Below are 20,431 nucleotides of genomic sequence, written 5' to 3' on the forward strand. Positions count from 1 at the left end.
TGAGCGTTCTTTTTGTGCAGAGAGACTTCATGCAAAGAGTCAATACACGGCGATTGTAGTTGTTCCCATTTTGCAAACTACATAAATTATTCCCCGAAAGGGACCAGCCAGCTCTGGCAAAGCCAGGATTTACACCGGCAAAGCGCTTTTGATCTACAGATTGGACGAAAGGCACAGCACAAAAGATGGCTGCGTTGCATCGGACCGAAGAGCATTATTACAGCATGAAGGAAGGAAGCAAAAATAGACTTGACACACAAGTATTGCAGAAAGTTTCTAAAGTGGGGATTTGAATTCTGCGCAGCCGGCTCTGGGTGTGCTCACGGGTGTGTTACCCGATCCGGTCCCTGCTCCCGGCGGGCTGGAGACCCTCGGCGCTGGGCTCCTCCCCAGCCGCCCGCCGCCAGCATGGGAGAGCCAGAAACAGAAACCACTGGGAAGGGAGCGAGCGAAAAAATCAAGGGTCGGAAAATGGAGCTGCAGTAATTCGCTGCAAGGTAAAGCTGTGTTCAGTTGTTATTGGTTGGGGCTTTTTTGGTTGGTGGTTTTTTTTTTTTACGACAGCCTGCCTGCCACTGAATTTGTTAAGCCTTGAAGTACGTTTTGCAGCAGGGGGAAGGAGATTCGCGGCGATGGCGTCACTTTATAAAAGTTTCCAGATTTTGTGGAGCTTCTTGTTTGTTTTCTTTTTTTCAAGGGGGGGAGTTTTATACTATTTGTAATGCCAGTGGGCGATGTGGCTGAGATCTAAATATACCCTGTGAAAACAGAACCCCTGAGATAGCGACACTGATAGCAGAGGCTATTGTTAACTTTTGGGATTCCAATTAAATCCTGCAATGTTAAATATTTATTTAATTACTGGATAGAGAGCAGGAATTCTCTCTGACTACACTAATGGAGTCAGAATAATGCAGTAAAGGAGAGTTCTTTCCCCTACCCCCTCTTTCCTATTCCAAATAGCTATAGGCAAGCACAGGCTGGAATAATGAACATTAAAGGACAGAAAGTTTCATCTTTGTTTTAGGAGTTATATTTCAGTCGGGTAAGCAAACTATATTGCATGTATTTTTCCATATCTTCAGCTCAGTCCAAACATAACATTCCAAAGGATAAAATCTGTTACAAAATAAAACTGACTTTGTGACAGCTGATCTTCTACGCAGAGTCTAAAAATTATCTAAAAGCGCCTCAAGAATCCTAAATGTCATTCCCAAGATGTGGTGAATTGTAATTAGGGCTGTGAACTATTTTAGTGACAGTGCCTTACATGGGGCCCATCTAAGCAGCTGGAGGAAAAAGATGATGAACTTTTTATATTTTCTTTCCTGTGTGAAATATGAAGGTGTTTAGACAGTAACAACAATATAAATTTATTTTAGATTTGCAAAAATGTAACCGAAATTGAAAATGTGTTGTTTGCCTTTTGATTTTCCTCTCTGAATTTCCGTTGTGCGTCATAGGGCAGTGCTTAGAGAGTGGAAGAAATCTCGTCAATGATGAAACAGTGAATGAAAAATAACATTTTAAATTATTAATATGAGAAAAAAAAACCCTATTTTTTCTTTCATCTTACTGGCTTCTCCAAAAGTTTTTTGTTTTAGAAAATGATCCAGTTCCCTGTTTTCCTAACAAAAAGAAAGGAAAATAAAACTTCTGTGGAAATTTTGCAAAGGGAAGCAAATAGCTCGCAACATGCTGTCCAAAGCCTGCACCACACTGTGCCAAAAGCACTTTAATTTTATAATAGCCATTATTATGCTTGTATATGCAGATCTTGATACTGTAGAGGAAATTAGTAAACCCAACTGTTTGGTCATGAGGGTGGAAAAAAAAGTCACGTCCCTAAGTGTGCCACGAAATTTAAATACAAGTTGTAAAGGCGCAGCGTCATGTAACCCGGGGACTCTGGCAGAAATACACCCAGAAGGAGAAAGTCAGGTCCTGTCGGTTCCTACGGGAGAAAGCTTGAGCACTCTGCCTCGCCATCACTAATTGCTTTGTGTTGTGAAATCCCGAGGTGATAAACTGCTGTTAGAAAGTTGGCTTGTGAGTAATTAAGTGTAGGTCTAGCTATTAAAACCTGATTTGTTACTCATAGGCTACACTCATCTGCTGCGTCTTTCTCTCAAGGTACAGATAAACCCAGTGTCCTTTTCACTGGTCTAAGCCAAAAGTATCTGCATAATGAATGGAGAGCGATTTTAGCTATACGTATTGTTCAGGCATACATAGTGGGATGAATTACCTTTATCGTAATAGGTACAATTATTGTAACAGATCGCTTCTATTTCAAACTGTTCCCTTTTCCTTTCATTTATTTCCAGAGGAAATGCTGGAGGACATGTACCTTTCTTCATTTAAAGTTTTAAATACTGATTTTACCAATAAGCAAAAGTTTACCTTTTTATTTTTTTTTTAACTTCTGCTTCAGAGTGTTTCTGTTTATTATACTCAAGCTTCTCCATAGAGTGGGTGTAACCAGGAGAAGAATTTGGCCCACGGTGCGAGCTAAATTTTCAGTGCTTCCACTATTTAGAGCTCCGTTGCGCTAAAAATAGTTTTCCTGTGGTTTTGGCCATGGAGCCACAAATACAAGTTTTCAGCGCAGAGTTATTGTGGCTGTTGGTCCCAACTATTGCTACAAGAAATGGAATTCCAGCTCATGACTGTGTTGGCAGATGATTACGTTGAGTGTGAGGCTGCACGTTAGATCTCCTCACTGTCCCAAAGCGAGAGTGCGTCCCACCCAAACGCCAGTCACTTCCAAACAGGACCATGCTCCGCAGGCAGCGCCCGGGCTGAGGAGTGAAGAGCCCTAGGAGAAACTGGGTCTATGCAGGTGGTAACGTTGAGGAATACTCCCAGGAGGCTCCGTGTTTGGCTGGCGGTGTAGGATGTTAAACAAGTGGTAGGGAAGGGAGCAAATCTTTCAGAAGAAAATAAGACGCACTTTAGTTCATGGCTAATTTTGAGCAGTTTTCATAAAAGAAAAAAGTTCAGAGTGATCTCATGGTTATGGTCCATGCAAGGAAGCTAACCATGATGTTAGACTCGTTCTCTTTCTGGACTACCTTTTCTATCCCACTTCTGTGGTCCAGCTTCTCTGTTGTCCACAGGTATTTGACCTGGTTGCTGCAGACAGCTTTTAGGAGGCAGGGGCTTTCTTTCTTCTGAGCTTAGTAGCAGGCGTCAGACTCCCGAAAGTGTTCTTATAATGGGAGGTCATGTTCTGGAAATAGTTGAAAATCATTGAGTGAGAAGCATGAGAGTACACATTTCTGTACTGCTGCTGCAATGGTGAGGGCAAACTGGGGGACGGTCTAGAAAAATAGCAACACTTGAGAAATAGTCAAAGGAACCATGCCATTTAAAATTCTTTTCTTTATCATTTCCTCTGTGAGAGCAGTGCATGACTTTGCATTAATCAGCTGGGACATTTTTTTCCATTCCTCGGGGAAGGTTTCCACCCCCAGTTCCAAGAAGCAGATCCAACTTCACGGTACTTTGCCCTGACCAGACTCTGTCCACAGGTGTCAATGGAAGAGGGTTCGCACTCCGATGTGGACTTTTCGATGGTTCTCAGGCAAGGGCTTCTCTTGTTCTTTGCTTCTTACACGCCTTACTCTTCCCGCAGTGTCCTTTTTCCCTTTTTAGGATTTTGCCTTTTTTTGTACGTTTTCCAGATGTTTATTTTTGAATTGCACATTCAGTTTTGCACCCTTAGTTGACTCTCAGATCTGTCAAACTGGATACACCATCCCCAATATATTCATATTTTTATTCTGTAGAGAGTGAAAAGACACTGTTGAGCTGAACCTACAAAACCTTTACATAATGTCTTTGTTTCTAACATCTCCAGCACTCAGCTACATGTCTCATCTCATTTATTCTTCCAGTCTAGGAAGAAAAGTTTGCAGCTTTAAACTTGCTGGGAAGTATACCTTTGGCTTGCCTTGCCCTCCGCTGCCCTACAATTTCATGTGAATGTCTTCTATCTGTAGCTTCAGGAAACAAGACTAATTCTTCTCTCCCTTTCTCCGTACTCCTGGGTGAGTTGAGTCATGCAAGGTACCCAGAAGTGTGGCTGTTACAGTAACAGGGTAAATAATTTATTTTCCTAGAATTCAAAGGCTATGAGCCAGTGAGTGTAACTTCACAGGAGCCCGCACCACCATGGGCCTTGCAAATACTTCTACTACCTTTCCTCCAGACACTAAACATTTTTTAAATTTTTTTTTACATATGTGATGCGATGTATGCAACGTTTGTATTTCCTCCTCGTTGTGAGGCAGCCACTTACCATCTACTGTGCTGGTTCTCAGCATGCTGTAAATTGTGGGGTTATTTAAGAGGACCAAATGGCCAGAGCAAATGCCACCTCCCTTTCCACTTGCTGAACCCTGTTCAAACATAACACTGTTTTTCTGCCTCAAAAATATATGTAAAGGTATGTATAGTATGTCAGCCCCTCCTTCGCCTTTCCCACCCTGAAACTTTTCAAACAGGGATGGCATGTTCCTCTCTTCACTGCCAAAAAAAAAAAAAAAAAAAAAAAAAATTCCTTTCTCAGCATTTCCCTCCTCCCCCATTTCTTCTCAGCTGACAGCTGTGAGAGTGGAGCTTTCCTGAGCTATCCTATCCATTTCCCCCAATTCTGATTTTAAGCTAGATTTGGTTTAAATAGCCAAGCCAACTTTCACACTAAAGGAATTTTTTTTAACATAGTTATAAAGTGGCTTTGCAAATATTTAATATGGGTAGATGCGTGGTAACTGCCTTTTTTTTTTTTTTAATTCCCCCCTCCCCCCAGCAATTTAGAAAGTTGATAGGGAATTAAGTCGAACAATGCAGTCATTTCAGAAGTCACAGGAAGGCCAAAGTTTCATAATAAAGCAACTTTTCCCAAGACTATTTCCTTGTAATTTAAACAATCTATTTGATTTTCAAAATATTCATTTCTAACCAAACAAAAATCTCATTAAGAAATGTAGGGATCATATTCAAAATCCGGAGAGAAAATCAAAATAATGTAATTTAAGATACTTGTTGAACTTCATGGTTGCTTCTCAACCATGCAAGGCCTGATACAAACTGGCAGTAGTTTTTCTGTTGATTGTTTTGTACTTTGATCAGACCGTAAGGTTACAGCTAGCTCCAACACAAACATCTACAGCAGCATAGGGTTATGAGAAGAGAGTTTTCTCTCTCCAGTGCCATTAGATCGTGCGCAAAGGAATGTGAGACAGGTACTTGTACTTTAGTTGACTTTGCAAGGCAGGACCAAATGTATAAACACGTGCAGTCGACTTTGCAGAATCTGAACACACGATTCATAATTAAAATATTCAGGTAAGCAGAAGGTTATCTAGTCATTTTTCCTTGGATTATCAAAGCTGCATGCCTATAGGCTGGAAAACATCGACTTGCCAATGCTAAAAGAGGACTGCTGGTTCCACAAGTGGTGAAATTCATTAATTCCTGCAAGCACATGATTTCTGGAAACTGTGTTCAGGATGCCTTGAGTCTCCTTGTTGCAAGCCTTCTATCAAACTTGATACGTTATTAGAGTGGACCCATTGCAGCACAGCACTAGAGACTTCAGTCATGGAAACCACATACGAAGCAGACGGTGGCGTAAGCGGTGTTAATTTTATTGTGACCTTAAGGATATATGGACTTGAATCATTAGACAACCGATGCCATTTACTTTGTGCTTTAGTCTGTCTCATTGATTAGGGGATAACTTGACTTTAGATATTTAGGTTTTGCCCATTCAACATTAGTCAGTGATAAAATGGCAAAAAGAAGAGGATAACTGTTTTCCAGCTGGTAGAGCATACTCATTATCACCATACTCCAAAACAGTCTGTGTATTGTGCTTAAGAATCCCTGCTTTCTGAGGAGTGGTGTGCTGCAAGCGGACATGCCAAACTTGCCTGTAGTTCAAATTGAGAATGTTCTGGAAAACTTACAGTTTTCCTTGTCCTGTCCCATACACTTGCATGCCCACCTTCAGCTTTCCTCATCACTGGAACTCTAAAACCTAAACTCTAAAACCTAACTCTAAAACGAGGAAGCATGTCGGAGCTCTGCATTGTAGCCTCATCTGACAACATACAACTGTTTTGTAACTTCTCAATACAAGAACATTTTGTCTTGTAGAGACATCATGGCTGGCACATGAACAACACCTAAAATGCCTGCTGCCAATTTGTTGTTTGTTACTTGGTTTATTAATTAAGTTACACAAAAGATTTGGAAAAGGACCAACGGGGTTTTTTTGTCTCATATTTTGGACTGCCTAGCCAAAGCAGAACAATTGCTGGTGCAGAGATACATCAGAGTCCCCACAGGTTAGCTCTGTTCTTCAACTAAATTACACCAAAGCCTTGCTCCTTCACCGCTGTCATGAACTTTAGTAGAGATACCTTGTTGGGCTATTAATTGACCCCTATATAGATCTGATCAGAGTACACTGGTGCTAAAATCTTCTGTTTACATAAAAAATAATTGCGCGCCACGTAGTTTTGAACCAAAAGAAAATTCCTTCAAAGCTCAAATGTATTTGAAACTGAAACTTCAGTTTGGCTCACTGGATATTTTTCCCTGTTTTTACAAACACTGCTTTTTCTTCTCTTTTGTTGGTAGATGTTTTACCCTTAATTTACATAAAGAAAACATGGGGTTTCATGTGGCTTCTTTTTAGTTTAATTATATATGTATTTTTATATATACCTATATATGTCTATATGTAAAATTACTTTTCACTGCATTTACTTGTTTCTAATACTTTTTTTCCAAAAGAAATTTGTTTGCTAGCAGGATTCAGTTGGCATGCCAGATGCAATTGCCATGCCGGATTTCTAACTGCTGCAGGATGGTGCAGCTACATGTCCTACAACAAGAGATACGAATTTATATACAAACTATGATTTTGCCTCGTATATCTGTTCCTACAAGGTATTTTTGCCAGAGGGAGAAGCTCTTCTGCAGGCTTTTCTGCACTGGGTCAGACGAGGATTCAGTTTAATTCAGCAGCGTGGCTGCAACAGGCTCCGATCGGCCTCCCCTGAGGAAGGCAGCCTTTGGGTTATGAGGTAATCTTCCTGCAGGAGAAGTTTCCTCTTAAAATCACTTTGTGGGCTGGAGTGTGAAATACTTTCCCCTCATTGTCGATGTTCCCGTTGCCCATATAAAGCTAAATTTCTCAATGCCATCAGAGTTCGGGCCTCAGCAACGCTTCGTGGCCAGCAGTTCCACCTGCTCCTCGACCGAGCTCAGGCTTCCGTGCATGGCTCCAAGGTGTCTCGTCTTTCGTAAGGGCAACGAGACCTTGCCCATCCTTCCCGACGGTGCGAGTTGGAGCGGGCCAATAACCTATTTCAGCAGAGGGAAGCACGTTCTTCAGCTCTGGTGGAAATTCAGCTGCTTGGAGTTCAACAAGGGCAAGTGCAGGGTCCTGCACTTGGGTAGGAACAACCCCAGGCACCAGTACAGGCTTGGGGCGGACCTGATGGAGAGCAGCTCTGTGGAGAGGGACCTGGGTGTCCTGGGGGACGACAGGTTGACCATGAGCCAGCAGTGTGCCCTGGCTGCTAAGAATGCCAATGGGATCCTGGGGTGCATTCAGAGGAGTGTGGGCAGCAGGGCGAGGGAGGTTCTCCTTCCCCTCTACTCTGCCCTAGTGAGGCCCCATCTGGAGCACTGTGTCCAGTTCTGGGCTCCCCACTTCAAGAAAGATGAGGAGCTGCTAGACAGAGTCCAGCGGAGGGCTACGAGGATGGTGAGGGGACTGGCGCATCTCTCCTACGAGGCGAGGCTGAGGGAGCTGGGCTTGTTCAGCCTGGAGAAGGCTGAGAGGGGAACTTAGAAATGCCTCTAAATATCTGCAGGGTGGGTGTCAGGAGGATGGGGCCAGACTCTTTTCAGTGGTGCCCAGCAACAGGACAAGGGGCAACAGGCACAAACTGAAGCAGAGGAAGTTCCAGCTGAAGATGAGGAAGAACTTCTGTCCTCTGAGGGTGACAGAGCCCTGGCACAGGCTGCCCAGGGAGGCTGTGGAGTCTCCTTCTCTGGAGATTTAAGACCCGCCTGGCCGCGGTGCTGTGCAGCCTGCTCTGGGTGACCCTGCTTGGGCAGGGGGTTGGGCTGGGGGACCCCCAGAGGTCCCTTCCAACCCTGACCATCCTGTGATCCTGTGTGTTCCACAAGTCAGTGGCGTACTCAGGGCAATTTAAAAAATGAAAACATTCTGCCATCAATTCACAGCGTGGAACCTAATTCTTCTTGAATTTCCCCTTGTTATTAATCAATTTGCTTAGTTAAAAATGTCAAGAAACAAAGAATCACGCTCAGCCAAGGTGAGGTGGTGGTGTGCTGCTCTTGGCCTGGTACCTCTCTGGAACTTTCTTCTGCGCAGATCAAAAAATAGCTTTTGAGGAAACAGGGATCATTTCCATTTCGTGTGAGGAGGCCAACACTGTGAGAAAATCGGGTATTTGTCCCCTGCTGGCATTATATACAGTATGAAACTCCTCATCCCTACAGCCTTTTCTGGAGTCATTCCCAACACCGCTAACACGTTTTCTTGAAGATTTTTTTGTTTCTCCGTCTTGGGGTAAATGACTTTTCCGACAACAAACCCCTAACACCTCGCTTTTTTATTTATTTCACTTCATTTTGCGCCCAGAGCTCTGACTCCCGCGGGGCCCTCCCGACGAGGCCCCCTCAGCCCGGCCCAGCCCTTCCCGCCGCGTCCCCTTCCGCCCTCTGGCAACGCGCATGCGCGGCGCGCAGCCTCCCGCTCGCTCTCCCCCCGCCCCCGCCCCTCGCCTACATCCGGGTCCCGGCGCTGGCCCCGCCGGCGCCGCCGCGCCGCGCTCCTCTTCGCGGGCTCCCAATAAAGTTTTGTTGCGAGCGGGCGGCCGCGGCCCAGCCGGCGCTTGGAGCCCGACGGACACCGGAGCCGTGCCGCCGCGGCGGGGGAGGCTGCTTCGCTCTGTGCCGGGTGGGTTGGGGCGGCCCGGAGGGGGGGTTGGGGGATGTGAGGAGCGGCGTCTCCTCAGCGCCGAGCGGCGGCGAAGCGCTGCGGTTCGGGTTGCCTGGGGGTGGGGGTCGCCGGGGCCGGGCCCGGGCCCTGTCGGAACCTTGGAGGGGCCGAGGCCTGTCCCGGCCGCCCGGGCCTGGCGCTGACAGGGTTGGGGTCGGGCCGGGGGCTGCCGAGGCGGCGGCGGGAAGGGCCGGTGAGCAGCAGCTGGGGGGGGAAGAAACAGCGCGGGGGGGAAGGGGGAGCGCAGGAGCGCGCTGGCAGGCTGTTAAAACACGCTTCGTGCTGATAAAAATAAGTCCGTGCACGTAACTGTAGGAGCAAACTGTTGCAATGCTAATGAGAGGCTCGGTGGTTTTGTTTCTTTTTCTTTTTTTTTTTTTTTTTTTGAAGACGAGGAACTCCGCTCCTAGCCGGAGTAAGGCCTGCCCAGAGGAAAGGGGAGAGTAACAGCTCCACGTTTCAGAGGCGCTTTCCCGCGGAGTTGAGGGCGTTAGGGCACACGCACGCTTGTCCACCTTGGCCTCTTCCTGCGCGCACCCGGCACTGACAGCTGCCTGGCGACAGATGGGCCGCTTCACTGATTCGGAATGGCAGTTTTTGTTTTCTGCGGGTTGTAAACTTGATAGAGGAAATGTGGTCTTGCGGTTGAAAGCACAAGACTGGAAATCAAGTGATTGGCGCTCTGTTCCAGTTGTGTATCTTCTGATGTGACTTGAAGCTGATTAAATGAAGGTATTCCTCAGTAAAATGAGGTAGGGAAGAACTGATTCAGCAGTAGTTGTTGGATATATTGTTGGATGCGTTCAGTACTAGTCGTTGAATCTTTTGATGGAATCCGTCGGGATTTAGAGATTGCACTTGGGCTCTCCCCTTTAACAAAACCTCCAAGGAGTAGCTGTCAAAATTTGCGTCGGCCTGTAAGTTTTGTCTTGTCATGGGAAATTAGATTGTCAGTATGTGGTGGTTTTAGATGAAATCTTTTGCTGTTTTTCATTCCTGTGTTAGTTTTGGGTAATTTACCATCCATGGGAGGCTTTAAAATACTGAAAACTGAAATGAGCGTTGTTCGTTGTGTATCTCAGTTCTGGAAGTTCTGCACAGAATATCCTTCTGATATGCTGAGGAATTGCAGAGTGTGATTGAAGAGAAGGGGCGGGGGGAAGAAAACGGTGCAAACACACTATTGCAATCATGTGCCCGTGCTCATCAAAAGCTGTAATACTTTATGAAGTTGGCAGCTGGTGGTAGTGGAAGTTAATAGAAGCAGCAAATAACTTAATTGAAGATGTTTCATAATTAGCGTGTTGTAACTTTTGAGAGTGCCCTGGCTGTGTAGGATACTGTTGGATTTAATATCTTAATCCCTACTGTTTGATAGTGGTTTACTCTGACCTCTGATATTAAAATTTTGGTCACTTGGCCTTGAAATTGCTGCTAAGCACTTACTTTTGCAAAACAAAACGTCAGCAAGTCATGTGCTTATTGGGGTACCTGCCTTTGTCAAACCTTTCTTTTCCTTTCAAATGTGGAGAAAATACAATTGAGGGAGGAATTTTCTTGCTTTCTAAAGAAAACTTTCCTAGTGGAAGCCTAAGAGGGACAGTCAGAATGGGGATGAGAAATGGGAAAGGAGGAAGAGAGGCTTCCTCTGCGTTTGTTTTTCTTGATGACAAAAGATCACAACAAAAGGCTGTGCTGCTATAATGGTGCATACAGCTGTGGTGGGTGTTTTTTGTTTGAGGTTTGGAGTTTTAACCTCTGATGGAACCTGAAGGAACTAAAAGTGTGAACCCTCTGCTGCTTGGTTCTTGTTAGGAAGTCAGATTTTTTAATCTTGCACCTTGAGTGGGTGATCTGTGCAGAGTTTTTATGATGATAGAATATTATCTGAGCTGGAAGAAATTCTGTCTCTCAGGATGCAGAGCAGATGCTCTATTAAGTGATTTTTTGTTTATTCAAATGGTCTTTGCAAATTATATTGTGATCTTTAGTATTTCAGAGAACACTTTTAATTTCAGGAAAATGTCCTCTACGTTTTCTTGATAGTTCTCTAAAGGAAAGTCTAAGAACTCTTGTTGTTGTTCTTGGCTGAATTACATACCTGCAGAAATACGGCTGTGACAATTCTATGCAAATTCCTAGACTTCCTTCCCTGCCAGTTAAGTTGTTTGGGGTTTTTTTATTAAAATGCGAGTTTATTCTAATGTCTGTGATAGATTTGCTGAAAATGTCTTAATGTTTCTTCTTCAGAGATCTTTAAATGATTTTTTAATACCAGCAGGTTAAGGGGCTCTTACTCAGAAGTAAAAGATTTGTTCTTGCTTGAGCTGAGAACACTTCAGGTATTTCACAGCTAATGTCGATAAACAACTCATTAAAAGCAAGCCGAACAGAAATCTAAGACTTTTGCAGTTATCATTAGTCGCAGTGCAAGTTCCTGCGCTGTTTTCTGGAAGCCTTTTTAGCTGTGTTCCTTTGACCACGTAGAAAAGTTTGGCTGGCACTTGAGCGTTGACCAGTGCGGGTTGGCAAGGTGCAGAATGCCGCCTGCCAAGTCTCTATCCCTGCTGACCTACCACCAAGGTTGAGCCTGCCAGGACTGTCATCCTTGACAGAGGAGCTTTGTCAGAATCGCTGCTACTGATCCACCAACTATGAGGTAGTGTCTCTGAATTCTGGGTCAGTGGATGTCACAAACTGACAAATTTAGAATACTTTGCCATTCATTCGTTCTGTGGAAGGGGGGAAAAAAAGCTTGCTGAATTACTATTGTCAGTGTTCCCTCCAAATCCTGTAGCTTTTGTAAACTTGTCACAGTCTTAATGCATTTCATTTGGAGTGGAAGTGTATACACACACACAAGTATACATCTTTATTTTTCTTCCCCTCTTTTAAAGCATTATGAAAGTCTGTACAGTCCCTGCTTTCAAGTTATGATTGTTGTTGCCAGTTCTCATTTTTAGTGGCGGTATTTAAGATCTTATTCTTCAATGAAGGTCTTGTATACCAGCATTTACATTTTTATAAGGCTCTATCCAGCTTGTTAATTTTCTAACATACTTTAGGGTTTGTGAAAACTATTAAGGTGTCCTTTATTTTCATGGTTTTTTTTCTCCTGGTGTAGTACCGAGGTCATTCCTAATCACCCACTTGCCTGTCTGTGTCCACCAACCTACCAATGGAAGCATAAGCTTTTGTTTTCATGTTTAGTGAAATTTAGTGATGCTCCTACATGTAATTTTAATTAAGAAATGGATGCAAACTTGTAGTTGTCTGCTGTGGTTAGAGTAAATCTTAAATAACCTTAAAAGCTGAGGCAGTTTCAGGGCTGACTTTCAGATGTGCTGACTGCTGTTGATGATGGCATTTTTCAGCATAATGCTTCTGTTGGAAAGTGCCAATTAGCTGAAATGGAAGTGTGAGAAAATGCAGGGTTCTGAGAAAACACTTAAGGGAGAGAGATTTTGGTTCTAGGACGGAATCTGTAGTTTTTGAGAACTTCAACAAAAGCTAATTGCTGAGTAATTAGAGTAGTTGCAGAGACCAGGCCCACGTGAGCATTTAATTTTTGTGTTCTAAGTGGATGCCTTAAGAAATGGATGCTAACTTTTTTAGGCTTGGGAAGTTTTTGTTTTACTTCCCTCCCTCTCCCTTCTGTACCACAGTTAAATTCAAGTTATGCCATGATGCAGAACAAATTCAAAACTTTCTGTTCTTCGGTTACACTTTTTCTGAGGTTTTCTTGGCACCAGATGGAAGTGAGGGTGCTTTTGAAATTCAGTGGAGCTCTGTTAGTGAACTCTGTGTGACTGGACCTTTTTTGTGATATAAATTATTATCAGTTGTATTACTTACTTTAACAGGGATTTTTGTAAAAAATTTTAAGAAAAAATAGAAGCATCACTTTTGCAATCTGAGCTAAATGGCTTTTATGATACCAGTTCTTCCATGTATGATGCATTATTTGCTGCTTGTGCTTGGCCTCAGATTTTTGTTATGTTTCTTTTAAGAGAGTGCTAGTTAAATACTTCTCAGCTGACAGTTATACGCTTCAGGCTTTTTAAGCTGTGTTAGATGATGTACAGATGTGGAAATGAAAAGAACAAGTATTGTGTGAGAAAGCCATGTCTGAAGTTGTCAATACATTTTTTCGTTTGGAGAGCCATCACGGTTAGTAAAATTTTTGAAGATACGGATAATTCGTTTCTGTTATTGTTTACATGTATTATTAGTTAAAATATATTGCCTTACAAGGCATGTTTGAAGCAAAAAATATCTAGTGCTAGTATAACAGCATTTAGACATGTATATATATTAGGTTTTGGTCAACTGGGCATGCATTTGGATATGTAAGCCCAGTTCTGATGAAAATACCACAAGTTCCTTTTTGGTATCATTCATAAAATCTCCTTTCATCTTTTGTTTACCCTTAAGGAGAAGTGGGGAAAAAAAAGATGAGTTGAATCTTTGATGATGTTCATTGAGTAAGATGTTGCACAGGATAACTGAAAGGGTTTTTGTTGTTGTTGTTGAAAGGCTATGGCAATGGCAGGGAATATGTAGGCCCTTCAAGTTTATTGCTCAAATTCTTTAATGACAGTGTAACTTTAGGGTTTGTTTTATCCTTGATGTGCATGTAATAACCAGTGTTTCTTCTATATTTGTCTTCGAGAAAAGACTCTAATGAATGCTGCTGCAATGTAAGAGGTAGACTTGGGAAAATGGTGATAAAAGCCAAGCACAGTCCTGCAGGATTCCTGTCAGGAAATTTGTAAAGGAAGGAAGGACCTTAATAAAACCAGGTGAAATTGATGTATGAAGTTGTAGTTTTAGGCAGCTTTAAAAAAAAATTGATAACTGAATGTAGAGTGATACACTGTAATATCCTGTCATTGAGTTTCTGAGCTTTCTGTATGAATGTGTAATGTGTTAAGGTGTGCATGGAGTCAAAATACTTGAGCATTTCTAAGTTTAAAGGGGCAATAAAGTTAGGCACATGAGCTGACTGCAAAATGCAGTTTTAACTGCGAGTGTGCAGCTCCTCTAATGAACTACCAATTGCGTAGCTGGTTATAAGTGGTGGTTTGTTTATGTTATGAAATTGAGTCTCAAAGTGGCTTCTAATCACGAGCAGTGAAGTTCCTCATTTCAGATTGGGTATGATGCTACAGGAAGCTTTCTTAATTTGCAAACAAGTAAATTAAGCAGGAAAAGAATAGTTCTTGTACATTTGCAATACAAGCTTAGTATTTGCAGTAGGAGATGATGTGGACTGTGTAGTTGTTACCATTTTATTCTTATGCTTGTGAAAAGCATTGTTCCTTGCCATGCTGCTTGGGGTGATGGGTTGCTTGGTTAATGGTACTTTAAATTTAGATTTTGCAGGTGGGAAATGAGTTTTGAATCGATAGTGGAACAAGTTACATAAAAAGTGTGCCTCATTAAAATAAACACACTGTGTGTAATTTTATATTGATCTGTTCTGCTGGGAGTCCCGCTCAGGCCCTTTTAGCGAGAAGAAGATTCATTCATGGTGAATCAAGTTTATCTGCTGAGCCTGCCAGTTTGATATGGTAGGCTAAGAAAATCTCAGAAGAGGAACCGAAAGGTGGTTGAGTTGCTTAGTATTTGAGATGACAGATGAAAGACAGTCTATTTCTCCCATCTTCACAAATGAAATGTGATTTGTAAGTTCTGCTGTTAACCAACTTTGTTTATATTTATCTGGCTTGATATGAAGTATATGAGGTATTAAGAAGGGGTTCAAACAATGGACCTGTTCACACAACCAGTTTCCTTCCATTTACTGTAGTCATTAACAAGAACTTTAAATGTGTAAATAATGCATGCCCCAAAGTCTAATTTTGATAGTGATTACTTCCTTTTATATATTCACCTGTTAAAAGCCCCCACATGTTACCCCATGCCAGGCATTACACACTCTTTAAGGGGTGTTTGTAACTAGCTTTTTAAAATGTAATAACGTGTTTTTCAGACGATATTCTCTTGTAGCTCAGTTGAAAAGTTATTTAATAAAAGAAGCTAGTGCATAATAGACCCTCTGCCTCCTAAGGAAATTTGAGAAAGCTTTTTCCCCATGAACGTTTTTACCAGCTGCTTCTAGAGGTGCAACAATGGAAGTAATTTGTGCACCACTATGAATGAAAATACGACTTTTTAAAGCATTTGTTTCTGTGCTCACATCTTATACAATAATACTCTGTTGTACTGCAGTCACAGCTCATAACATGCACTTCTAAAGCCTCGAAAGAAATTGATTGTAAACATAGATGGTCTGAAAGCTGGAGAGGGACTTTTTACAAAGGCATGGAGTGATAGGACAAGGGGTAATGGCTTTAAACTGGAAGATGGCAGATTTACATATAAGAAAGAAATTCTTCCCTCTGCGGGTGGAGAGGCCCTGGCCCAGGCTGCCCAGAGAAGCTGTGGCTGCCCCCTCCCTGGCAGGGCTCAAGGCCAGGCTGGACGGGGCTGGGAGCACCCTGGGCTGGTGGAAGGGGTCCCTGTCTGTGGCAGGGGAGTGGAACTGGATGATCTATAAGGTCCCTTCTAGCCCAGACCATTCTAGGAGTCTGTGATCTGGCGAAGCTGTTCCTAGCAGATGTTGTGATTACTTAAAAATCTTGCAAAAATTAGATGCTGAATTTGCATCAAATGCAAGTACATGTTCTAAATGTGGTTTATGCCATTCATTCAGAAATTTTAAAACCCCACAAGAGTTGAAGTTTCTACATGAAGAAGTTTGGTTTCTACATAAATGCCTGAACTTAACTTCTTTGTGACCTAAAATAGCTCCAAAGAAGGCAACGATTTTAGTCTACAAATAGTTCACAAAGCTTTTAATACTACCTTGTTTTATTAAGAAAAAGCAAAAGCTGTAAATCATTCAGTATTTTTGCCTTCTGGAGTGAATTTCAGAAGGGCATCTAATGAGGTAAATTTGGTGTCATTTGTACCTCTCGAAGCCTTTCGGTTTGTTGCAGGTTTTCTTATTTTGCCCTTGCTGTTCTTGAATATGCTTCAATGGAAGAGTCTTGAAAGCCTCATGGGTGGCCAGGATGGATTTACAGTAAATGCTGATGAAGTTTTGAACTTCAACAGTCTTGTTTTTCAGTGGTTATAGTACAAGCGTGTATGTGAAAACTTTTTTTTAAGAAGTTAGAACAGTTTTCATTAAATCTGTTACCATGTTTCTGGAATACTTTTGTAGTTACTTACTCCAAGTAGATTACTTCTAAAATCATAGTTTACTGGACAGAGTCATTTATCAAAATTCACTTGACACTTGCCCTACAAATACTCGTTACTGCGAAGCATCAGTTTAGTAGAACTGTTCCAGCTTTCTTTGTTTTTAGTTGGCTTGTTTATTCCATAAGCATACTTGTGCGTAAGTGATGTTGAAATGATACACAACCAGTAAAATTTCATTCCTAGTTGCTGCATGTTACTGTGTTCGTAAACTAGAAGGAAAAAAAAAGGTCATACGTGATCACAGAATAGAATCATAGATCTGTAAACTTGGTTGTGTAATATAGATGGAACAGCTGTAATGGAGTAGATGAGAGTGGCAACAGCCAAGAGGCATTTCTTGAAATCTCCTCTGAGCTCGACATAACTACAGGAATTGCTAGTGTATGTTCTGCCTTGATGATTCTTAAGATTCTTTGAAAGCATAGATGAGAAACAGAAATAGAACTTTTTAATTGTCTTTTGGCTGGTTGGAGATTCTAGGTGGGTTCATTTCCTTTTTTAGGGGTGTGAGCAGCTGCTCATATCATACTGAATGTAACGCAAAGCCTGGAAGTAAGTTAATTGTGACTGTAAACAGCTTTTACTTTTTAGAACACAAAACTTTTATCCTCAGTAAAAGAATAAAATTAGTCTGTGTTCTCAGCCAAGTTTATCTCCCTTTATGCATTTCCTGTTACTTTGAAGGGTGCAAAGGTTCTCGTATAATCGTTCTAGGGAACTAAATTTATACTTGAAGTGCAGACATGCCCTTACTTCTGAAGAAATAAGGTGATACATAATTGTGTTGTTCTTTTCTTTTTGCAATACCCTTTTCTAAGGACTTACTGAAGCAGTGAGAGACTTTTACTTTTTTTTTTCATTTTGTTTTTTATGAGTGCTTAGGAAGAAAGATTTTCAAACAGTTTTTTTCTGCTTGTTTTGCTTTTCCCAGTTTTTCTTGTATTATTGAAACAAAGCTGAATAATCAAAGTACCAATGGGATTAAGCTACTGTGTGAAATGAATGGTTTTTTTCCTGTAAAGGGTGTTTATAAGTTTTTAAATTTACAGTCTGCATCGTAGCCAAGTGTCCTTGCGTCTGTTCCCTGCCTGCTCCACCTTCCACCTCCTCAGTAGAGAATCTGGGATTATTACATGTGGGACATTCTGAATGCTTTGTCTGGGGATGTTTGCTGTATCTTTGGCTGATGATGCTTATATATAGTTCTGTTACAAGAAAGTGCCCGTCCATGTGTCTGAGTAAGCTCATAAATGTGCCTAGACACTTAGAAATGCCTTATCAGATGATGTTTAGTTAATCAAAAATGGGAGGAAAAAGATCCCCTTGATTAGAGGTAGCCATCTAAGAGAAGCAGCACAGAGGTACTTAAATCTTGCTTCCCCCCCTTCTCTCTTATGTGCAGATTTGGTGTCTTGGTTGGGGTATGTTAGGTGTTCTAATTCACCACAGCTTATCAAAAGTGGAGAGACAATGTTGTTTGGCAGTCTCTGTAGCAAGAAAGGAAGCATCTTTTGTTATTGACATCCTTTCTCTTAGCTCTGTTCTTGCTTTTTGCCAGCTGCTCATTGTCTATGCTTGCTTATTTAGTATTCACAAGGGATTTTACAAGTTCTTATCAGTTCGCTGCCACAGCACATCATTTCCTCTTGTCATCCTTACTCCTTAAATTGGCGGGGGGGAGGATTTGCATTAGAGCTGGTGAGCGGTAGCAAACACCACCATTCATGAGCGCAGTTTTGAGTTGCACAGTGTTGTTCTGCTCCTGTCCTTTCTGAGGCAGTTTGTAGTAAAGGTCACATTTCTAGTACTTGCTCTGCTGTGCCTTCCTCCCCCCCCCTCTTTTTCTGGGGAAAAGAAAACTTGTTTTTTTGCCAAAGGCTAAAAATATCCAGTGCTTCAAATAATCTTCTTAGGAGATATAAGGAAGTGCAGCATAAAAATAGCCACAGCTGAAAAGGTTGACCACCTTTCTGAGTGGCTGTTTTGAGGTTTTTGTTGGGTTTTTCTTTTAATTGTTTTTGTTCTTCTTTTATCTACAGTTTCTTCCTCATTTTTTTAATACTTTTCAAAAAACATAGCTTACCCAATTGGAGCTCAAGAACAAGTAGGTGCTTTGCTAGCTTCTCCTTCTGGAAATAAATATCCGTTTGAGACGCTGAGTACTTCTGTGCAGTACTGGCTCTGGGACTGCTGGTTCCACCATGCCTCTTATAGCAAGTTTAAATCTTCTGGTGAAGCACTCTGACAGGGATATAATACTAGTTTTAACGCATATTCACCAAGCCTGTCTTTGGAAGGAAACTCACTGATGTGAGGAGTGTTGTTAACAGAAACCATGCTGTCCCTTTGGTCCCTCGACTGTCCTTTTTCCCACTACTTGGTAATGCAAGAACTGAGGACTCTGATGGCGTTTTACATTATTTAGCTTTGGGGTGAGGTCCTAGTAATTCTCAGATTTTGTTCTGAAACAAAATCAGGTGCAAGGGGTTGAAACAGGCATTCTTTTAATATCTGCCGTTTTGTTTTACCACATTCTTTACTTGTTTACTAATTACTTGTTAACTTCTCTTTTTGATAGAACTAAATTGGAGGAATCCATCATTATTTTTGCCGTGAAGACTTCGCCACTGACATCTGTATATTCGTTTGTCTGCATCCAAGAAATAATACAGCTCATCAGTGGCAATAACTGCTTTTGGTGTACACTGACATTTATTTGAAAAAACAAATAAACAAAAAAAACCCCAACAAACCTTTTGAAGACTTGTGTCAAATGACGTCAATGGCCAGTTTGTTCTCCTTTACTAGCCCAGCTGTAAAGCGTCTGTTGGGCTGGAAACAAGGAGATGAAGAGGAAAAATGGGCAGAAAAAGCTGTTGATGCTTTAGTAAAAAAACTGAAAAAGAAAAAAGGTGCTATGGAGGAATTGGAGAAAGCCTTGAGCAGTCCAGGACAGCCCAGCAAGTGTGTTACTATCCCTCGCTCTTTAGATGGACGACTTCAAGTTTCTCACAGAAAAGGCCTTCCCCATGTAATTTACTGTCGTGTTTGGCGTTGGCCTGATCTACAAAGCCATCACGAGCTGAAGCCATTGGATATTTGTGAATTTCCTTTTGGATCTAAACAGAAGGAAGTCTGCATCAATCCATACCACTATAAGAGAGTGGAGAGCCCAGGTATGTTTGAACATGGCTGTCTAAAAACTGAACAGAAGAGGAATGTTCTGGTGGGATACTGGGAGATGTGTTGTCCATTCTATACTCGCTGTTTTTTCTTTCTGGTAAATCACACTTTTCCCACAGATCTCTTAAGCCTGCTACCCTGAAAGTTAGTGGCAAAGTCCTCAGTTGTAAGAAAATAGGAAAGTAGTAATCAAAAGAATTACATTTTTTTGAGAAAGTTGTTTAAAAACCTCAATCCTTGCAAGGAGGTTGGTACTTTCAGGGGCTTAATATTTCATCAGTGAGTGATGTGAATCGAGGAGATAAAAAAATAAAATATTCTAAGGTGGGGTGTTCCCCACTTGATTTCCCATTAGCAGACAATACGGCTGATGAGTGATGATGGGTTAGAGCAAGCTGCATACCAAATTTGTGTCAGGTAGCAAGTCTGCTGCTGAGGCATGTTGCCGTGGGAGAAGATAAGGAGGATTGTGGTTATGAGTTGAAGAGATGAATATGTTGCTGTGGGAAGTATAGCGAAAAGTTGCTTCTGTTGTTCCACAAAATGGTTGTAACACTACTACAACTGGTTGTAGTGCTCAAGTGCTCTGCTGTGTAGCACTTGAGTTCCAGACTCCAGCATTCTTGAATTCAAAAGTTAAAACTCCAGTTTAGCAATAGTTGTATACTGTAGTATAGATTTTGTTTGTCTGAAAAGGACTACATGTAACTATGTAGTTTGACTATAGTAGTACAGACTATTTCCATTTTTACTCATTTGATAATGTACACATACAGTGAGTTTTGCACTTCTAAATCGGTACTTTGGTACCTGCCATGTTGGACTGCTTTGGTTTTATTTTTTTTAAAAAAGGTCTGCTTCCAGTTGCATGAAATAGAAGTGTGTTTCTGCTCTGATTTTTGTGAGAGTAAAGCATAATGTAAA

General features: G+C 41.8%; 1 protein-coding gene across 2 annotated transcripts in view; it reads left to right on the forward strand.

The window, feature by feature from the left end:
• The first annotated feature begins 371 nt into the window (after positions 1 to 371).
• SMAD5 (SMAD family member 5) overlaps positions 372 to 20,431 on the forward strand; it is a 30,326-nt gene continuing 10,266 nt past the window's right edge. Inside the window, exons 1-2 of one of the 2 annotated variants that reach the window (XM_075441548.1) lie at positions 372 to 497; positions 18,903 to 19,500. In XM_075441548.1, coding sequence (XP_075297663.1) covers positions 19,098 to 19,500 — 403 coding nt within the window. In that variant the 5' untranslated portion in view covers positions 372 to 497; positions 18,903 to 19,097. Of the gene's footprint in view, positions 498 to 8,854; positions 9,011 to 18,902; positions 19,501 to 20,431 lie in introns of those variants that run through there. The other variant, XM_075441546.1, reaches the window with a different exon arrangement.

This window comes from Opisthocomus hoazin, chromosome 22 (genome assembly GCF_030867145.1).
Source record: "Opisthocomus hoazin isolate bOpiHoa1 chromosome 22, bOpiHoa1.hap1, whole genome shotgun sequence".
NCBI lineage: Eukaryota > Metazoa > Chordata > Aves > Opisthocomiformes > Opisthocomidae > Opisthocomus > Opisthocomus hoazin.